General features: G+C 33.6%; 1 protein-coding gene across 2 annotated transcripts in view; it reads right to left on the bottom strand.

Moving 5' to 3' along the window:
• Positions 1-913: 913 nt before the first annotated feature.
• Positions 914-19,729, bottom strand: part of LOC106457842 (fibrillin-1-like) — a 44,075-nt gene continuing 25,259 nt past the window's right edge. For both annotated transcript variants that reach the window (XM_013917293.2, XM_022383887.1), the window contains exons 4-6: positions 11,498-11,593; positions 5,489-5,683; positions 914-1,067 (exon numbers count right to left, since the gene is read on the bottom strand). In XM_013917293.2, coding sequence (XP_013772747.2) covers positions 916-1,067; positions 5,489-5,683; positions 11,498-11,593 — 443 coding nt within the window. In that variant the 3' untranslated portion in view covers positions 914-915. The remainder of the gene's footprint in view (positions 1,068-5,488; positions 5,684-11,497; positions 11,594-19,729) is intronic.

Genomic DNA, 19,729 nt, shown 5'->3' with positions numbered 1-19,729 from the left:
GGTAAATTCTTACAAGAATAATCTGTATGGATATTCCATTTCTTAGTAGCCTTCTATAAATTAATAATAACATTATTTTTCTTTAAAGTACTTTTAGTAAAAGTACTTGTGGTATTTAAGTAAAATATGTGCATATAACGTTTTACACACAAAACCAAAAATTACAGCCAGCTTTATCAGTTGGGGTAATAATGAAATCACTGTCTAGTTATGCTACAGAGAAAGTATGTCATTTTTTCCTTTTAGTTCATTTCAGATTTCTATGCAAAGTTAAACAAGGTGTTATTTACACATAACTGTCCTTAATTTCAAACTGATAGACTAGAGAGAAGGTAGCTAGTTAACACCCCTTTCCTGAACTCTAGGGCTATTAATGATTGAACAAATAGTGGGATTTAATAGTCATTCTTATAGTGCATCCATGATACTAAAGTATGGAGCAAATTGTTTTCTTTTTTAACAACAGGATGTAAACCACGAAACCTCAGATTTATAGTCTGGGCAAACTAACCACTAGACCAAGCCTGTTTGTTGTTGAATGTTTTAAAGTTGTGGAATAATCAAAAAAGAAACTGAATCTGTAAAACTGTATTATTGTACTAGTATTTATTTGATTTTTAGTTATGTTAAAAATGGGGGTGTGTCTTTAATGTTCAACTTCACAAAAGGGGATCCTAAAGGACTTAAAAAATGTGAAAACCCCAGGCTTAGTTTATTTCACACCTCTGAAATTTTTATTTAAACACAGATTTATAATGTTAATATAGAAGAATAGATTGTAATATGAAGCTTATAGTTCACAACTTTTAACAAATGATAAAAAATGTGTTCTTGCCACAATAGGGTGTTGCGAGTACATACATTCACAAGCATTTTTTTTCTTAAATTGTAGTTTATCTTTTAATGTTCTCTATGCTAAAAAATGTTTACGATTAACATACCTTCACAGGCATTTGTTTCTTCACTTCTTGCATACCCTTCTTCACACTCACAGTGAAATGAGCCAATGGTATTAACACATTTCCCACCATCACAGAGTCCTGGAATAGCCTCGCATTCATTCACATCTACAGAAACAAAGTTTTTTTTTATTATTTGTTTATAACATAAATTCAGTGACTTTCAACAAATTAAACAAATAATCTTTGAAGAAAAATGCTTAATCTTAGATTAGTAACATGAAAAGCAAGTAACAGAATGGCAAGTCAAATTATATATAATCAGTCATTTTGAGCTTTCACCCACCTCACAGACCTGATGAAAATGCATTGCCAAAAAAAAACTTGCATAAATAAAAGCATAAGAAATTGCTTTCAATGAAACTAGCTTATATATTAGATTAAGCTTCTTTAACCAAAATAAGACAAAAATTATTAATAACCACATTTTTTCTCTCAACTTAATTAAGAACACAATATTACTATGAATACAGTTTGAAAAAGTAACAACAGAAATGCACAACAAATAAAATATATTGTACATCTAAAATGTAATTATGTACTTACTGGAAACCAGTAAAGAATGATATAATCAAAACGTTTGTGTGGTGATATCACACCATATAACAATTATCATTTATTATTCATTAAAAGACTAAACATTTTCATTTTATGTTTTCTTTGTTCTTTTAAAACTCAAAATTTTTTTTTTACCATATACTCAAGATCGGTTCTAAATTTTGTGCTTCAGAAATTATTTTATTTGTTTACATTACTTTTTGTTCTGCAGAAGACTTTCTATAACTTAATTGTTAACCCTGACTGTTCTTCTATAAATTAAAAAAGAGCATTACTAGAATTTACTTTTACAAGTAACAATCAGTACAATGCAACAAAACATTAAGGACAAAGAAACATTTGATCTTTCAAGGCAATTTTGCACACCATACATAAGAAATGTAAAAATTTAAATCCTCCTTTATTTTAAGGAAATCATCGATTTCCTTCTTAAACTCTCATAAGGTGTCAGTCTTCACTATTGCTAACTGCCTCATACCTCTCTAAGCCAATTACCCTGTTCAAGAAATAAAACTGTCTTAGTTGGAGCCTACCATGTCTTTTTCAAATCTTAAACCCCTCCCCCTAAACCTGTGTCCTCTTGACCTGTTGTATTCAGGTGCACCACAAAGAAATCAGAGGCCTTTATCATATAAGTTTCCCAGATAATTTTGCACACTATTAGTAACAAATGTGGTGTTTGTCTGGACTCCATTAATAACAACATTTTGTTTTCTCTCACACAGGCAACCAATAATCCTATTAACTAGTCTCCCCAACCTATTGACCTGATTTTCTTAGGTTATCTTCTTTGTGGTATGATAAGCTAATTTTATTTGAACATATAAATACAGCAAGTACAATATTTTCCCCATAATCAAGACAAGTAAAATCCTCAAAACAGAATTTAAATATTAGTAAGAAAAGGTTTCTCTTTAGTGATCCGTGCTGGCTCTTTATTCATATTGTACTAAATGATTTTGCAAAGCTTTTATTATGAGACTTTCTATAATTCTTCTTACTACAGACATAATATTAGCAAGCCTATGATTTCCAGAACACTTATGACCCCCTTTTAAAATAAGAGTTACATTAGCAACTTTTCCAATTCTAAGGCACCTGCCCACTATCTATTGACCTTGTAAGGAATTAAGTTAGGGTTATATCTTCCTTCAGATGCAGGCATCATATTGTTATACACTTATTACATTACACATACATAACTTCTATTAATAATAACTTTCAAGTTTCCTACTTTCATTTTGTCAATCATCTTGTCTAAGTTTAAACTACAGTATATACTCAAGTGTTAACAGTCACATGATATTAGATGTACAAGGTGTTTACCACTGATTGCCTTATCATCTACAATTAAGTTAATAATTGTAGATAAGTGTCACCAATGTATGCTGAGTTATACTGATGACCTAGTTTTGTAATAAGGCAACTAGGTTGTCTACAACAGCCTCAACTAGTTCAACAGAAACGTATCATGTTACTGTGGGAACTGTTGATTAACACATAAGAAGAAATTACACAAGACAATTCATAAATACTAGACAAGTGGCATTTACATGCTGAGTGGTGATCCAATCAGGCACTTGTAGATTATCTCCTACATGGTATTACCTGTATAAGTGATACTAATAAAAAAAAATGCTAACAGGAAAAGTTACTACTGAAAATCATTACCTAAGTCAGCAGTTAATTATTTATGTACTACAGCTCAACATACATTGGTGTCACATGCTTACAGTAATTAACATAACAAACCAATCAATGATAGAAACATCATACACTGTAGTTTAAGCTTAGACAAGATGACTGCACAAAATTTAAGTAGGAAACTTGTAAGTTATTATAATAGAAGTTATGCATGTATAATGTAATGAGTGTATAATGATAAGATAATACATATCATGTAATGATTATGTACGAACATATTCCTTCATATGAAGGAAGAAATAATGGTAACTTAATTCCTCACAACCTACAAAACATGAAAAAGAAAGGGTCAAATATCTGATCTTTGATCTCTTTAAAACCCTGCAAATAAATCTGTTTGTTCCTAGTGCTTTACCTATTTTTAATCATCATATCTTTTTTACTTACTACCAACAATGGACTAATATTTACACAATTCTGATCAATTCAAATGTTTCCTATAGAATACTGAGGGTCAGAAATAGACTTCAACAAAAACCTTGCCACCGGCACCATTTAAGGATTTTAACATTCTGCTTATTTCTAACATACTTAAAAAACAACCTTGATGTTAGTTTTAATTATTATCAGTCAACTGTTTCCTATAAGTACTTTTTTAAAATAAAAAAATTGCTTACAAACCTAAGCTTACATTTTGTTAAGTACTTCTATGTTACTTAGACTGTTTTTGTATTTATATTATAGCATGTGATCTACACAGATACTATCGTCACCACCATTTTGGTGATTCAATAAAACATAATAATAAGTTGTGTTATCCAAAAGAGTACCTTAAATTTAGGTTATAATTGTGCTAATTCTGATTCTTGGAATTCATTTCATTCCAATTATATTTGCCCCCAAAACGTTATGTAATGTTATTTTGTACTTTATTAGTTTAAAAGCGTTATTTATAATAAATGGCACGAATAGCAAATAAACAAAAGTTAAAATGGTATCTGTGTAGACTGCACACTATACTGTAAATATCTTTGTAGACAGCACACTATAGTAGCACCCCGTGCTTTATTTGGTAGCCCTAGTATTAACTATTTCTCTACAGCAATGTTTCTCAACCATCTATTCATCAAACTACCTTACTGGTCTGTAGGATTTCACAAAAACTTATAGAATATTGATATGAAAGTCATAATGATTTTTTTTATTGGACTTGCATTTTAGTGGTGTGCGACAGTTTAGGGAGGCAGCATGTTGGTTCATGTTATTGAAAAGGTTAAGAAACATTGCTATACAGTGCAATTTCCAGAAGGAGGCTCTTATACAATGCAGTGAGGTCAATCTTGTCCTACTCCTCCTTAAATGCTTTCCAAAATCTATCAAATTCTAAGGGTCCATTTGAGTAACCAAAAAATTACAGAATTCCATTGGAGATGTCTGCAAATAATATAGCATGAATATCAATTCCAATTTGTACTTGCATTTTGTGGCATATTAACATGGACATGTGGTTGGATGCTTTGTTTGAATGGAGCCAAACTTTATTGGCATTCAGTCCATAGACAGGTAGTACTAATATTTCCTTGCAGTATAATGATGTTAATACATTAACTTGATAGCATATAAAGATCACATTAGCATTTGTGTTTCCCCTCCAGATGTTTAACATATCATTATAGCTGTAATGATTGTGAAATGCTCTTTACCATTTTTTAAATATTATATGATCAGCAGGACATTAATAAGTTGCCCAGACCTGTGCAAACACATAAATAGACATATGCTTCATCCTATGTGTCAACATATTTCCATATATCACATACCAGATACCACTTGTAGAGCTTCGAACAGTTGGATTTTCTGCTCTGGAAGAAGTTTATGAACACAGTTTTGAGCTGTTTTTTTGTAGATCTAAATACATGTTTACAGTACCAAGAGAAGCTCCAACTTTAGATGCAATGAACAAGTGTCCAACTTGTATCCAGTCCTGAAGCTGCCTATTACTATCCCCTTCTGCTTTATTGGTAGGGATTAGAACCATAAGTATCCCGTTCTCTGAAATGCTAACATTTCATATCGTACAAGTTTTTATACTTCTGGAATAGAACTTTGTGTTCTTCAATAACAATATAGATGTTAAGAATCATCTGCTAATGTAAGTCAGTCACCACACCTCAACAAGAGGGCCACAGTTTTTAACCTCTGTAGTCACAGGACATGAGAGAGGGCAGGTTAATGTGACTGGATATGAAAGCTGTTAAAATAGATTATGAACAACCTTCTGTATATGCACATTTCTCTGTATTTAATTCAATATCTAGATATCTTACCATGACAATTCTTGGTGTTGATATTGGTGATGTACCCTCTATCACAGTCAAGTTTTGCAGGACATTGCTCACATGGATGTCCCCAAGCTACTCCAACTGTTGCACAACATAGTTGTCTGGTACAGGAAACCCCTGGTAACTGGCCAGAACAGAATTGGTTCTGGACTTTCTTAAAACATGGCCCTGTTCTGTAATCTAGAGATTTATAAGTCTATTTATTTATCAAAACAATTCAAATCTACTTGCTATCCAAACATTACTTTTAAAATTCAATCTTTTTATAATTAAAGTTACCATTCTACTTTTTGATAAGATATAAAAAATTCTTTATAGAGCTTGTTATTTATTTAAAATTGTTTACCGACCAGTTATAACTTTGTTTATTCTAAAGGAGAGATAATATTTTAAAAAAATATATGAACTTACTGGTAAACACTAAAATAGGCTTTTATAGAAAGCATGATGTAATATTTTTTTTATAAAATAAAAAGCTATTTTTGAAACACAATTTAAATTGTATTCTAAAAAGAATCGCTCTCAGACCAAAAGGTACAGAAACTTAAAAAAAGCACAACATAAGCTTTCTAGAATCCTATTAGAGTTAATGATAGGAGAAATATTCTTCTATACTATATTACACTTTATTTAAATTAGTATATGCAGTAATATCTAAAAGTGGGTCTAGCTGCTTTCCTGAAACTTTATCATTCACACATTTTCCAAAGAGGAATCCTTTATAAATTTTTAGTTTTCTCAATCAGAATGCTAAAAACTAACAGATTTACTTAATTTCATGGCAAACGTCTACATACAGCATTGGCAATAACTACCATTTTACCTTAAACATTATCATTACAAATGAACTGTGTGAACACATTAATTCATGACTGTTTCTTTCTTTCTTTCTTTGCACAGCTGTATAACAATAAAAAAAATCTTAATTTGATTTTTTACAATTAAATCATAATGATTTAATTTTCTTGTTGCACCAAGTTTCATACCACACATCAAATCTACTTTTCAAACTCCTATATCCCGCGTGTGAATGTTATAATTTATGTATGTCCCATAGGTACTTAACTCCTCTCACGTAAATAGCTATTCTCGTTCAGTGCTACCCTCTATATGCAAAAAGTTTATGCATGCCACAAGCCTTTTATCTCCCTTCCATTCGAATTGACTGATTCCAATGCATCTTCCATGCAAATCATCATGGGACAACCCTCCACCAATAACAATGCGACATACTCTCATGATGCATATGGCTCCCTCTATTCAATTCTATCGAACTATCACTTCTCGTTTGGTAGGGTGGTAAGTATGTAAGGTAAGTACCTATCCGAATTACATTTTCAGTGTAGGAAAATTATAACTTCCTATACAGTACATTACCTTCTCTCACATAAATAGCTTCAACCCCACACTGAAAAGGTGGAGAGACCACTGCAAGGGAAAGAAAGAAGCATCCTTCGAAAGTGTTGGAAGGACATTCCATAAGACAAGACAGTCTCATTCTAAGATCTGATGTGGGGTACTACACCAGTTCTGAGCCAGGTATACTCTTTGCCCATTGTACATATTGGTGGAAAAACAGAGAAATACATCCAAGTGGCAGAGAACTCAAGTTGGATAATGATCGCAACCATACAATATTTATGAAACTATCCCAGAAAATATAAAAGTGTGTAAAATTAAAAGGATGTGTCCCAGGTGTAGAGTGGCTAGGGCATGACGAACCATACATGGCAAATCAACTATATCCGAAACCCATGTCACTGAGAACTGACAGTAATGTAGGGATAGGATGAAAGATCACAATCAAAGGGGTGAACTACAATTTTGATGGCTCACTTCCATTTATATTTGTTTCATGTTGGAGGATATAATGTCATGTGCACCAGCAGAACACCACCACCCTACTCTCTACTGGATGGTTTTATAATAATTTCTATATTTTGTTTGTATTTTGATTTCCTTAACCCATTCAGGAGGATGCCTCCATGGTCCACCATCCAAGCAGTTTGGAACTGGAAAGTGGTAAGGACTCTCAAACTTCATTAGAAGAAGGGGGGGGGGGAGGTGGTGGAGAGTCTGGAAGAATGACAACACCTGAGAAAGTGCAAAAGGTGACCATGAAACCCTATTTTTTAAAAGCAGGCCATACCGACTTACATACAAGACATGGCAGGGATGGGCAGCTATCCGCTTCTGCTTTAGCCATCTAGTCCATGGGTGAGTACGACCTTGGATGGTAATTTTTTTTGTTAAAATTCCATCACGAAGATAAACCTACAAGCAAATTTGGAACACCCTATCTCTGCAGTGTGCATTGTGTGGCCATGGAAATATAATATGTAAGTCGACATGGCATTACAGTGTGGATTTGATCAATTAAAGAATGGCTGGTCAGGCATTACTCGCCAGAAAGTGGGATCCAAACATTGAGTAATAATAAAAGAGAAAAGAGCCCCTGAAAAGAAAGTAAAGAATAAGAAAAAATAACATAACCAGTGAAAATCTCATTAAAGTCTGAAAAATGGCTACAGGTGGAAGACGAAAGTCCAAAGAGGAAGAAACCACAATCTGAATGGAGGCAAAGTGAGGCAATGCAGGACCACATTAATATCCCTATCTGGAAAGGCAGCCTACCATGACAGATGATGAATCTGGAACGAAGACATCAACAGGTAAAGTTTAGGAGAGGAGAAAAAAACACGAAAAGTGTGGAACCAGGCCACCCGAAAATCCGAGATCGAGGAGATAGAAGACCCCTGATAGAATATCCAAGTAAGGAAATTTACACAATGAGGAACAGTGGATTGATCACTGATAAACCATGGACCCAGAAACCAACAACAGAAAAGTTTCCATTTGCTTTGAGAAACTTCCATGGAGGAAGGGCAAATGGAACAAGCCAGCAAAGAAGCTATCCATTGGGAGAAGCCAGATCTCCTCGCCAAGGGCCGAAGGAAACCAAGCATGAAGATGGATGATAGTAAGGGATGGATGAAGCACCAGTGACCAAGGGTGACAAAGAAGGGATGGAGTCACAGGAAGAGGTAATGGAGGAGGAAGTTGGAGCTGAAGAAGCCATGGAAACCACAGCTGAGCCAGACAGTAAGAAGCTATCAGAAGGACACAACACAGAGTGGCAAGGTAAAGAAGTAGAATGGGAGGATAGATATTTGTTGGTCTAATCCTGCCTGAAAGCAATTACAGCCAGAGCAATACGATGAGGGACTGGAGATCAAAACAGAGACAATTTGTGGTTGAGGGATGTAGCAAAAGCTTCCATGGGCGGAGTACCCCACCGAAGGCAAAGCCACTGGAAAATAAATGGATTGAGAGACCACTCCATTGGGTAGACTTTGTAAGGATGGAAAATCTGATCAGCAACAATATCAAAAGCACCTGGAACATGACATGCAATGATATGAATGTTGAGCATGTGGGTCCAAAAAAGAAGATCCAATGTATGAATACAGAGGGATCGAGAATGGCTGCTGGTCTGGTGATTGAGATAAGTAATCAGTGAAGAAAGGTTGGAATGGATCATTACCAGGTGATTTCTGGTCAGATGGAGAAAATAGGCCAAAGCATGACATATAGCAAGAAGCTCCAGGATGTTGATATGATAAGACCTGTCAGTCACAAACCAAAATCCTGAATCTTCCTGTTGATCGATTCACGTGCCCCATCCCTGAAGGGATGCATCCACGAAATGTGTAAATCCAAATGATGAGGAGGAAGCAGGACACCTGCCGACATGCGAGTCATGCCCAACCATCAATGTAGATTGACAACAAGGGTAGGAGGGAAGGTAATAAGAGCAACCAAATGAATCCTTCCTAAGATTCCACTGGTTGTGAAAAGTCCACATATGAGCCTGACCTAAGGGGATAAGGGCTGCTATGGAAAACCACATTCCCAAAAGTGACAGAACCTCATGAGCAGTAATAGAGGGAGTAATAAGAGTGTGGAGAATTGAAAGCCCCATCAAATGAAGTCGAAGAGGAGAAGGGTGGTGCTGACTGAGATGGATGTTGAATAAGAAAAATACCCAAATAAAAAAATATTGGGAAGGTTGCAGGAAAGACTTCTCCAACTTGATTAACCAGCCCACTAGAGCCACCTCCAGGAGCAGCTGATGAGTACGACGAGCAGACTCCTGTTTGGAATGAGCTAACAGTAGCCATAAAAACCCTATAACTCAAGCACTTTCAAAAGGTGGACCTTTCTTCTTCAAGGGCAAACTAGGAATGCCAGTAGCCAGTCATCCAAAAAATGAGGAAAGCACAAACAGAGAGCATGCAAGTGATGAACGAATGCTCTGACCACCTGACAAAACATACGTGACCAAAGCAATTTTGAAGGGAAGTGCACAAAACAGATAAACCACCCCACAAAAAAACAAACAAAGGGAGGGTCGTGAGTGACGAGATATCGGGATATGCAATATTCATCGTGGTAATCTTTAAACCTAGAGAAAAAGCCCATCTGAGGGTGAAAAATGACTTGAAGGTAAAACAGGTCGGATTGAAAAAGTAAATGAGGTGGGACAAATCTATTACAGGTCACCAGTCTCCAGTTTTCGCGAGGACAACAAACAGCCTGGAGAAAGATGATGAACATGTGCAATGACCTGTTGAGACAGATCTTGTAACACCTCTGACAGACGCCAGGTGGTGGTAGGATCCCAAGGCATGGGGAAGGAAAAGGGTACCTGAGACAAAGGAAGTGGGAAAAGAAATTGTAGGACATGCCTTTCTGATAAAACCCAAAGAACCCATGGATATGTTGCAATTCAGCTCCCACCTGACCAGAACCCACTGGGTAGTTTCTGGTACTGTTGGTGACATGCCTATCGACATTGAATAAAATGACAAGATGAGAAACCGCTGGAAGGAGAAACATGTAAGGGCAGATAAGTACCAGGATGGGAAACAGGAATAGGGGCTTGATGTGGCTACAACAAATGTGCTACTAAAGAGGAAAGTTGACACACAGACTACACATGTGAATCCAAAATATCAGGTACATGATCAGAAACATACCACTGAAGAAAAAAGATATACATACGTCCCTAACATAAAGAGACAGCAAATGAATTTCGGAAAGGCCACATTACGATCCAGAAGATCCGACCAACAGTGAAACCACATGTAGAAAGTGAGAGCCGAAGACGATAAGTGAGACAATATGGAGGTAATGAGAGATCATGGGAAAGCAGGGAAATGGTTAAAACATCACATACCTGAGAAATCATGTCACAAAATGCCTAGCTGATTCTGCAGGTGGGGTAGTTGGGGCAAGTTCAGGAGAAGGAAGTTGACCCATATAATGATCGATCTCATTGCAGATAAGTCCAATAACGGGTCTCCCCCACCTGCAGCCTGTGAAATAGTGCTAGTAGGAGGTATGATACCCTCAAAATTCATTGTAGAAATATATAAGTCAAACAAAAGTGTTTGATGTAAAATTTGCGAGTGTGTGAAAAAATAAACACTGGGAAATTAAGTTAAGTAAAATATTTCATCACTGTAAATCAAAAAGCATCTGAACACGAGTACTGCCAAAGGTTTGTTTGTTTGTAATTAAGCACAAAGCTACACAATGGGCTATCTGTGCTCTGCCCACCACGGGTATTGAAACGGGTATTGTGCCACACTTATTGGTGGAGGGTTGTCACATGATAATTTGCATGAGAGATGCACTGGAATCAGTTAATTCCAATAGAGGGTAGATAAAAGACTTGTGCCATGCATAATTCTTTTGCATATAGAGAGCAGCACTGAGCGATAATAGCTATTTATGTGAGAGGAGGTAATGTACCGTATTAGAATTTATATTTCACAACACTGAAGCACTTCTTAAGACTTAAGTCATTTGCTGACCTTGTCCAGATGATCCTGAACTTGTACTACAACATTTAAAGTAGAATTATAATCCAGTATGTTTGCACTGTATGGCAAATGTAGAATGAGAATTACTAAATAGCTTTAGACTTACCTCTCTCGCACCTACGTCCTGTGAAACCATACACACATGCACAACGGTCATTCCCAATGCATCGTCCACCATTAAGACAAGCTTCACTACAACGAGCTAAAATTAAAAATATATGTTTGATAGTAAGATGTACTTACATCTACTGAAGTAAGCATAATTCAAACTGTTTATAGTTATGCATATAAACACTAAATGTTTACATGATTATATTGTACTGAGAATGTGCACACTAATTACAGTCTGAAATTGATTACTTTGCAAATTTACTGCACTCAACCTTTACAAAAGTAGTTTGAACTAGCTAACAATAAAGTTTAGCAATGTGTCAAAATCTTTTACATTATTTCTTCCAACTTTGACTACAGATAATGGTCAAAACAACAGGAAATAAACTGTGTAGTTTTATATAAGAAAAAAGCATTCAATCCAATGGCTTCAATAAGATCATTCCTCACCAACTAAAGCAAGTAACCAAAGCATCAGATTGAGATTAAACAATTTAAATTCAGGCCAGCCTTTATATTGTTTTCCAATAAAAGTTAAAATAAATCAAATAAGCAAAACACTCTTAAATCATTAAGCAAATCACTTTACCTAATGGAATTCTTAAAGTAAATAAGAAATAAGTCTGCAGCTGTATTTCCTTTATATAAATACTGCTTTCCCCATACAAGAAGTCATTTCTATATCTCCAAATAACAATATCAAACAATAGAGTCAATTGTTATTCTTTTATGTTCCAGATAGGACAAATTTAAAGTTTCAAGTCTCATTTTATATTTACTTATGTTAGGGAAATTAGCTAGACTTGCATTTTTTCAACATGTTGATATCCTTCTTATAGTAAGGATAACAATACAGTACACAGCACTTACCAATTCTGTAGAAGATAAAAATATCCTTATTACTTCTTAAATCAAGAACAAAACATTTGCTCATTTCAGTTATAGCTAAACAATGAGAAGAAGTCTTTAAGGATTTATTTATAATATATTGCACCTAACTTCTTTTTTCTCTGCAACACTAATACTCTTCTCAGATCACTTGTTAAGAAATTTCCGTACAGTACATAGCTTGACATATATTAGTGTTAAAACTCAGTTGCTACATTTGGCTCTGTCACTCAGACCATCACAATTCTTTTGAATAAAGAAACATTCTAACTAAAATGAGCTTTTCCTAGAATCTTGTCATCACAGATGTATTTCGAAATATTAATGCCCAAGAAACTGTTTGAATCACTGCCAAGAGCAATGCATGAAAAAAGTCCCAAAACAAACCTATACACATTCTCTTAACAACAGCTTTCATGATTTCTCATTTTGATATATCCTCCATACTACAAGTCAGTTTCTTCTAATTACAGAAATCCTCTTTTCTCATAATCTTTTTCTGCTTTTCACCCCAAGTTAATTTTTAACCCACCCCTCAACTTTTTTCCCACTAATTAGTTCCATGCGTATGAAAACAATTTTTGTGAGGTAACTTATCAAAAACTTTCTGAAATTCAGTATACACAATATCAACTGCTAACTATAGGTTTCAATGTAATGCCAACAACAGAAGTCAAACTGATAAACTTTTAGTTTCAAAGGTCCCCATTTACATTTGCAAATTTCACTTTACAATAAGGAATCACAATGAAAATCTTCCAATCATCAGGAATTTCCTCATTCTCAGGAATAAGTGCTTGGGATTTCGCTTAGTTTTATTTACAAAAGTGTTATTGATACGGGCATAATTGGTACTTTGCTAATACCATTAAATTTTTGAGAATTTCTATTCTATTGACGATGCTGAGGTACCACAGATTGACTTAGATAAGTTAGTATGATGGACAAATGGTTGGCAAATGTTTTTTAATTATAGTAAAAGTAAGGTAAAGCATTTAGGTCACACATTTTAGGATAGATAGCAACTCATTCAATAACATCGCTAAAGAAAAGGATTTTGGTATAGTAGTAGATAAGGCATTCAAATCATTGAGCCAATGGCCTGTTGCTAGCTGCAAAGCTAATACATTAATAAATTTAAAAATAGCAGCTGCAAGTCAAAATATGTAATTACCTCTCTATACATACCACCAGTTAGTTCTTATTTGGAGTATTGTATGTAATTTTGACCTTCTTATCTAAGAAAGGATATTGACTTTTTGGAAATGATTTAGAGAATGGCTATTACGATGATTGCAAGGATGGAAAGGTTATCTTAACGAGGTAGGTTAAGATCTCATATTGCTACTGAGAAAAGAAGGGTAAAAGGCAATCTTATTGAAGTTTACAAAATTATCAAAGGGATTGATAAAAGAAAGGCTTCCAATTTCTTTGTGCTGACTGTATTCTAAAAACAAAACGATGAGAAGACACAAGTTTAAGAATTCCAGTCAAGATAGTTTTATTTTTTATATGGATGATTCGGATATGGTGAGTTACCATCAGTAGTGTTGGTCAGCACCTTAACATAACCTTTAAGGATAACAAGATCGCTGTTGGTACACCAAAGCTGTTTCATCCACTAAGTAAAACTTAAAAGAAAAAACAACAGAAAGCCAACCCTTATCATTTGTATTCTTATCAAGCTTTCCTTTAAATTACTGCATCCACCATATCTGAATGCAACTAATTCCAAAGGTCAACTAACCCATTAAAAAAAATATAACTGTTTTAACTGAAAATGACCCCTACCCGCTAAATTTTACATTTGTATTCTCTTGTCCTACCATTTTCTCTTTTAAGTACAAAAAAGACAAGGCACTGACACAATGACAATATCAGTTCCCTTAACAATCATATCACCTATAATCTTACAATAGTTTAAGAGTGAAATACATTATACCCTTAGAAATAAAGGGTGAATTTCAACGTTTACTTTATCTCAGGGGCTAAGTGTACAAAGAAAGTCTGGAAGGAAAAAATTGTCCATTCACATATATAATGTTGTACATTATTTACAGACCATACTAACTGTGTGCTAAGCTTCTTTAGGATTTTTGGAAAACAACCTTGTCAAAATAGGAACTTTGTTCTCATTCAATCCCCAAAAATGATTCTGGGTATGCGATATCTTGGGATCTATTTTTTACTTAATTTTTAACCCTTTCTTTTCGGGTCACAGGTGAAAGGCCATGTCATCTAGTTTATTGACTCACATTCAAAATTTTATAACGTAATAATTTGCGCTTGTTATAGTTTTCATGCTATAACCTTTAAATTAGTAAGCGAATGTTAACGAAATTTGGCAGATTATCAGCAAACATTACAATGCTTTCATACGCAAAATATAATACTTTTTTTATTAAGTCTGAAACAAATTTATTGTTATGTATTTATTTTTAATATGAACGTTGTTTAGATTAAATTTGTATTTAAAAATATGCGTAACTTATAGTGTCAGATATTTATTGCATATAACGAATTTGTTATATATTTATTTAAATGACAATGTTTGTTTGGAATGAGTTTATATTTAAAAAGGCGCCTAGCTTACAGTGTTAGTTACGTATGGCAAAATTCCCGCCAATTCTCCAAGATTGTAGAATATTTGTGAACGCAAGAATCGACAATATATCCACTTCCGTAACCGGTTAAATATAGTTCAGTATTGTTGTCAGAACTTTTGAGAAAAACATTTCTCGCACCTATAAAACAGGCAAGGCGACGCGCCAAAAAGAGATAGCTTATAAGTCTGCTAGGAACCTGTTATAACCATGTATGCTATAAACCATGATTTTGCTAACCCTTATCAAGTGGAAAATATACAACATTTGACCAGGAACAGTTATAAATTTCGAATGTCAATAGATTCTCATCGGACGTTAGTATCTTTCCGAAAGTTTTACTAAATTCTCATTGGACATTAGTGGTTTTATGAAAATATTATTTTACTTCGAGGGTCCAACAATTCAGTGTCTGACAAAGCTAGCTAGCTTCACGACAATTGTACGTACATAGACTTCAAGTTAACTCGCTGGATATCAAGGAGACTCTGAACTAGAAAGAAGATTCTATGTGGTTTGTAAGTTAGTGAAATTGTTGTTTATAAAACTTTGTTTGTGGTAATTATTCGTATATATTACTTATTATATATATACATTTTTTGTATTTGTGAGAAAATCGAAAACAGTGCACGTCAATCTGGTTGGCAAATAGTGTAACTTAACTAAAATATCGGCTTCAGACTATTTCAAATTCGCAATGCGTTACAAGTCTTAAGGTTTGTAAAGCAGTGTTTTTCTCATGCCTTTTTTCTTCATCAGAAAAATTTGAAATTTCACATGCAAAATCTTTATAATGTCCAGATAGTTATCAAACATTTCTTTAAAAAAACTTTATATTTTATCTGTTATTTTCAGTAATGAATCTCTGTATGGGTTTAGTAGCTTTGACCGATCTCGTAACCACCAAAACAAATTAGGAAATAAATATAAATTATGCCTCTTTCATTCTAGAATGAACACAAATTATAACACGAAAACATAAATATTTAGACTAAATAGCTTAAATCTCATAACATTGTACATTTATATATACTGATTAATTTTATTATACTGACCTTTCAGACGTGCCTGGTTAACAATACAGAAGTCACAATGATGCGGTTCACGTGCCCTCATGTTACTGTATCAGATAACGTAAAACTGACCTTTGGTCTGTGCAAAGTAACTTGTCTTGGCTATGTTTCAATTATTATAAATCATATATGTATATAGATTATTGCTATTTTGAAATAAGTTCTTAAACACATTTTCCCTAAAACATAGAACAGTAAATCAAGAAGTAAAGCAAACAATTATCTCTTCCAATTACGACCTTTGTACTCAGTTGCTACTTTAGTAGGTTGCTAAGCTTTTACAAATTTTGCATGTGGAGGATATGAAACAACATATTTTTTCATGTTATATATATATATATATATATATGAATAACTAAAAAGTCATAGATTACTATATTACTACCATAGAATTTCACTATAATTTATAAAGCTCAGTAACTAAGATGTACTTTACTCTAAAAAATATGAAATTTCGATCAGACTAATCTTGGTTGAAAAGAAAGAAATGGCGCAAAGTCCGTTAAAATGGCCGAGAAAGCCACTAGGGTGACACTCTGAGCTTCCGTTTGGTTATTCATGTTATATATAGAAGTAAGTGTATATAAGGGAGCATTTACAAAAGAGGAAAGAGGTGGGTGGGGTGCCACTGTGTTTGATTTATTACATGAGCAATATCTTAGCAAATTGAAAAGATAATGGCTCTTATTTTATATTCTAGCTTGTCAATATTGGTAATTTTAGTTCCTGATTCATTCAAAACTATAGACCTAGTATTTTGATTTCATAAACATCTAATATGAGCCTGTGTTCACCTTAAATGGGCGACGAAAAAAAAATATATTAAAGAAAAAATGCAGTTCTGTAACTTCTGACTTGTCATTAAAACAAATCAAAATCATGTTTACTGATATAGATTATAAAATGAACTAAACCTTTTTTGCATCATTTAAGTTTCTGAAGTTTTTTAATTAGCATAGTATTTGCTATAATGTTTTTCAATTCGAACAGGAGTCTATGATAAGTAAAAACAATAGATTAGACGTTTTGGCATCTGAGTAATATCTAAAGTTGCTAGAAATTTTTCAAATGATCATAATGCTTGGTATCAAAATATATAACTATTAAAGTCAGCATAATGGAAGCTAGTCAACCTGCATCACTACCCAGTTTAATTTTTGATTGAATATTTTACTTAAATAAGGCTAACACATAACTGAAAAATTCCAAAATTTAAAAAGCCGAAGTAATTGTATTTTATAAAATAGCCAAAATATTCACATATATGTTTTTTTATTGAAGCTGTATCCTGTTGTGTTTTTGAATTATTTCTCCATTAAGTATAAATACCATTTAACTGATTTCGGTTAATAACTCAGATTGTGAGTAAAACTAAAATATGGTGGTCTGACTTTTCATATTCAAACAAATAACTTTTTGTTCAGTATAAATGAAATATTTTTGAATGAAATGAAAAAAAACTTAGAGGAAAATGAGTATTTTTTGTCACGGATTTAAGAAATATCCTATGAATTCACAATGTGTAAAACATACCTTTTCTGTTTTATTATTATTATTATTATCTTTTAACCTATCATTAGTATTCACTCAAAGTTTGTGTTTTGATCGTATTCATATCAATTATATTCTACACTTAATGTTACATATATAAAATAAAGTATTTCTATAGAAACTGTTTGCTGGAGATCTAGCATAGTGGTTTGTGCCGCTAAGCAAGTTAATATTTATTAAGACATAGGCACCAACCTAACACACTGAGTTAACAGGGCAATGACATTTATGAAGTACGTCATGATCACATACTCTAATAAGAAAAAAATATCCGTCATCCGCTCAGAAAAATATACCAGTTATGTACCCGCTTTGTAGGTGGTGTGGGAGGTAATACATTCATTTCTGTGTTTCCTTCTTTTCGTGTTGTAATCAGATGTTTTAAAAAATGTGGCTTACATTTGAGTTTGAGACTTGCATACATGTCAGATCACTATTAATTATTGCTTGAGAGATCAGCACCTCAGTCAACACGTCATGGAACGGGAAATTTTGAATCAATCCTACAAGTTATCCAATAGATGAAATCAATTGCATTAAAAAATTCCAAGAGGATGTTTTTGCCCTTGTAGCAGGATGTCCATGTTCCAAAGAACGCTCTTCTAGTTATAAATTAGGGCGATTATTTTTTCTTTAAAGAATGATGTCATGGCTATAATTTACATGAAAATAATTCACAAAATAAATGACAGCATAAACCTCACTGCTAAAAACATGTTATTGTCACATATAAGCTGGTATAAAACAGAAGATAGAAGTTTTTAGGACTTAATTTGTTTATATCAAGCTTATATTTCTACAATAAATACGATTAAATAGTGATTATACTATTTATTTCATACAAATCCGATAGAATAAACGTTTGTAAAGTTACAGTGCAATTTCGTATTGTCAAAAGTGTCTTTCTTAAGAATGAAATGTGGTTTTCAAATATATCATTAAACAAATAGTTTAGAAACATTAAATATACTTTTAAGAAAGCTCAATTACGTGGCGGAAATGCTTATAATGCTACCTTGTGTTTAAGCGAAGTGTTCTATGCAATTTTCCAAATTTAATATGTTAATAAAGTAGTGTTTCAAGTCATTCACTACTTTTAAAGCAAAATTGTCTTTATTTATTTCTCATGGATATCTGCGAATTAACAATTAAGAGACAGCCATATGTCAATGTGTTGCAAAAGCAAAAACGAAACAAAAAAAAACACACACATACAAAATCATATACCGCGAAGAAATAAACGGTTTGCTATACGCCACCTTAATGCTGTTTCTTCTCAAAATAATGTTTGCTGTTATCTCTTTATCATAAAAAGACGAACGAGGGGGACAATGTACATATGGTAACCATCTGCGTGGGTAATAAAGATAAATAATTATCTTTATTAGAAATTTTCCCAAATTATAAAAACAAGCACAAACAAAAATTCATAAACTGTTAAGTACTATCTTGAAGTACACTGTTTCGATATTTGTTTTCCAGTTTGATACACTTAGTACGTATCCCTTCTACTAAAAGAAAGAGTCAGTCAGTAAGATTTCTATAGTTTTTGTTTTGTTTTGAATTTCGCGCAAAGCTACAGGAGGGTTATATGCACTAGCCGTCCCTAATTCAGCAGTATAAGATTAGAGAGAAGGCAACTAGTCATCACCACCCACCGCCAACTCTTGGGCTACTCTTTTGCCAACGAATAGTGGGATTGACCGTGACATTATAACGCTCTCACAGCTGAAAGGGCGAGCATGTTTGGTGAGACGGGGATTCGAACTCGCGACCTGCAGATTGCGAGTCGAGCGGCCTAACCACTTAGCCATGATTCGTAATTTTGCTGAAAAAATAAAGTAATTTATTTTGGATTTCTAAATATTTTCTGACTTTCATTTTACGTTCTCACTTAACCTCAGAAACATTATGAGAATTCTTGCTTGTCATGAAGTCAACTAAACGATGGTTATAAAATAACCGATTTATATGTTATACAAATACAAACCAAAATTCAATGGTTCTTTGTTAGACGACACTTCTAAAACATATTGTTACGCCTCCAGTCGTTAATTAATTTTCCTTAACTTCGTTCCGATGAAACTTTAGCGACACAAGTCTTTTCTTAAT

The sequence above is a fragment of the Limulus polyphemus genome, unplaced genomic scaffold, assembly GCF_000517525.1.
Source record: "Limulus polyphemus unplaced genomic scaffold, Limulus_polyphemus-2.1.2 Scaffold380, whole genome shotgun sequence".
Taxonomy (NCBI): Eukaryota; Metazoa; Arthropoda; class Merostomata; order Xiphosura; family Limulidae; genus Limulus; species Limulus polyphemus.
Note: the sequence above shows the minus strand (reverse complement) of the source record. Positions and strands in the feature narration are given on the sequence as shown.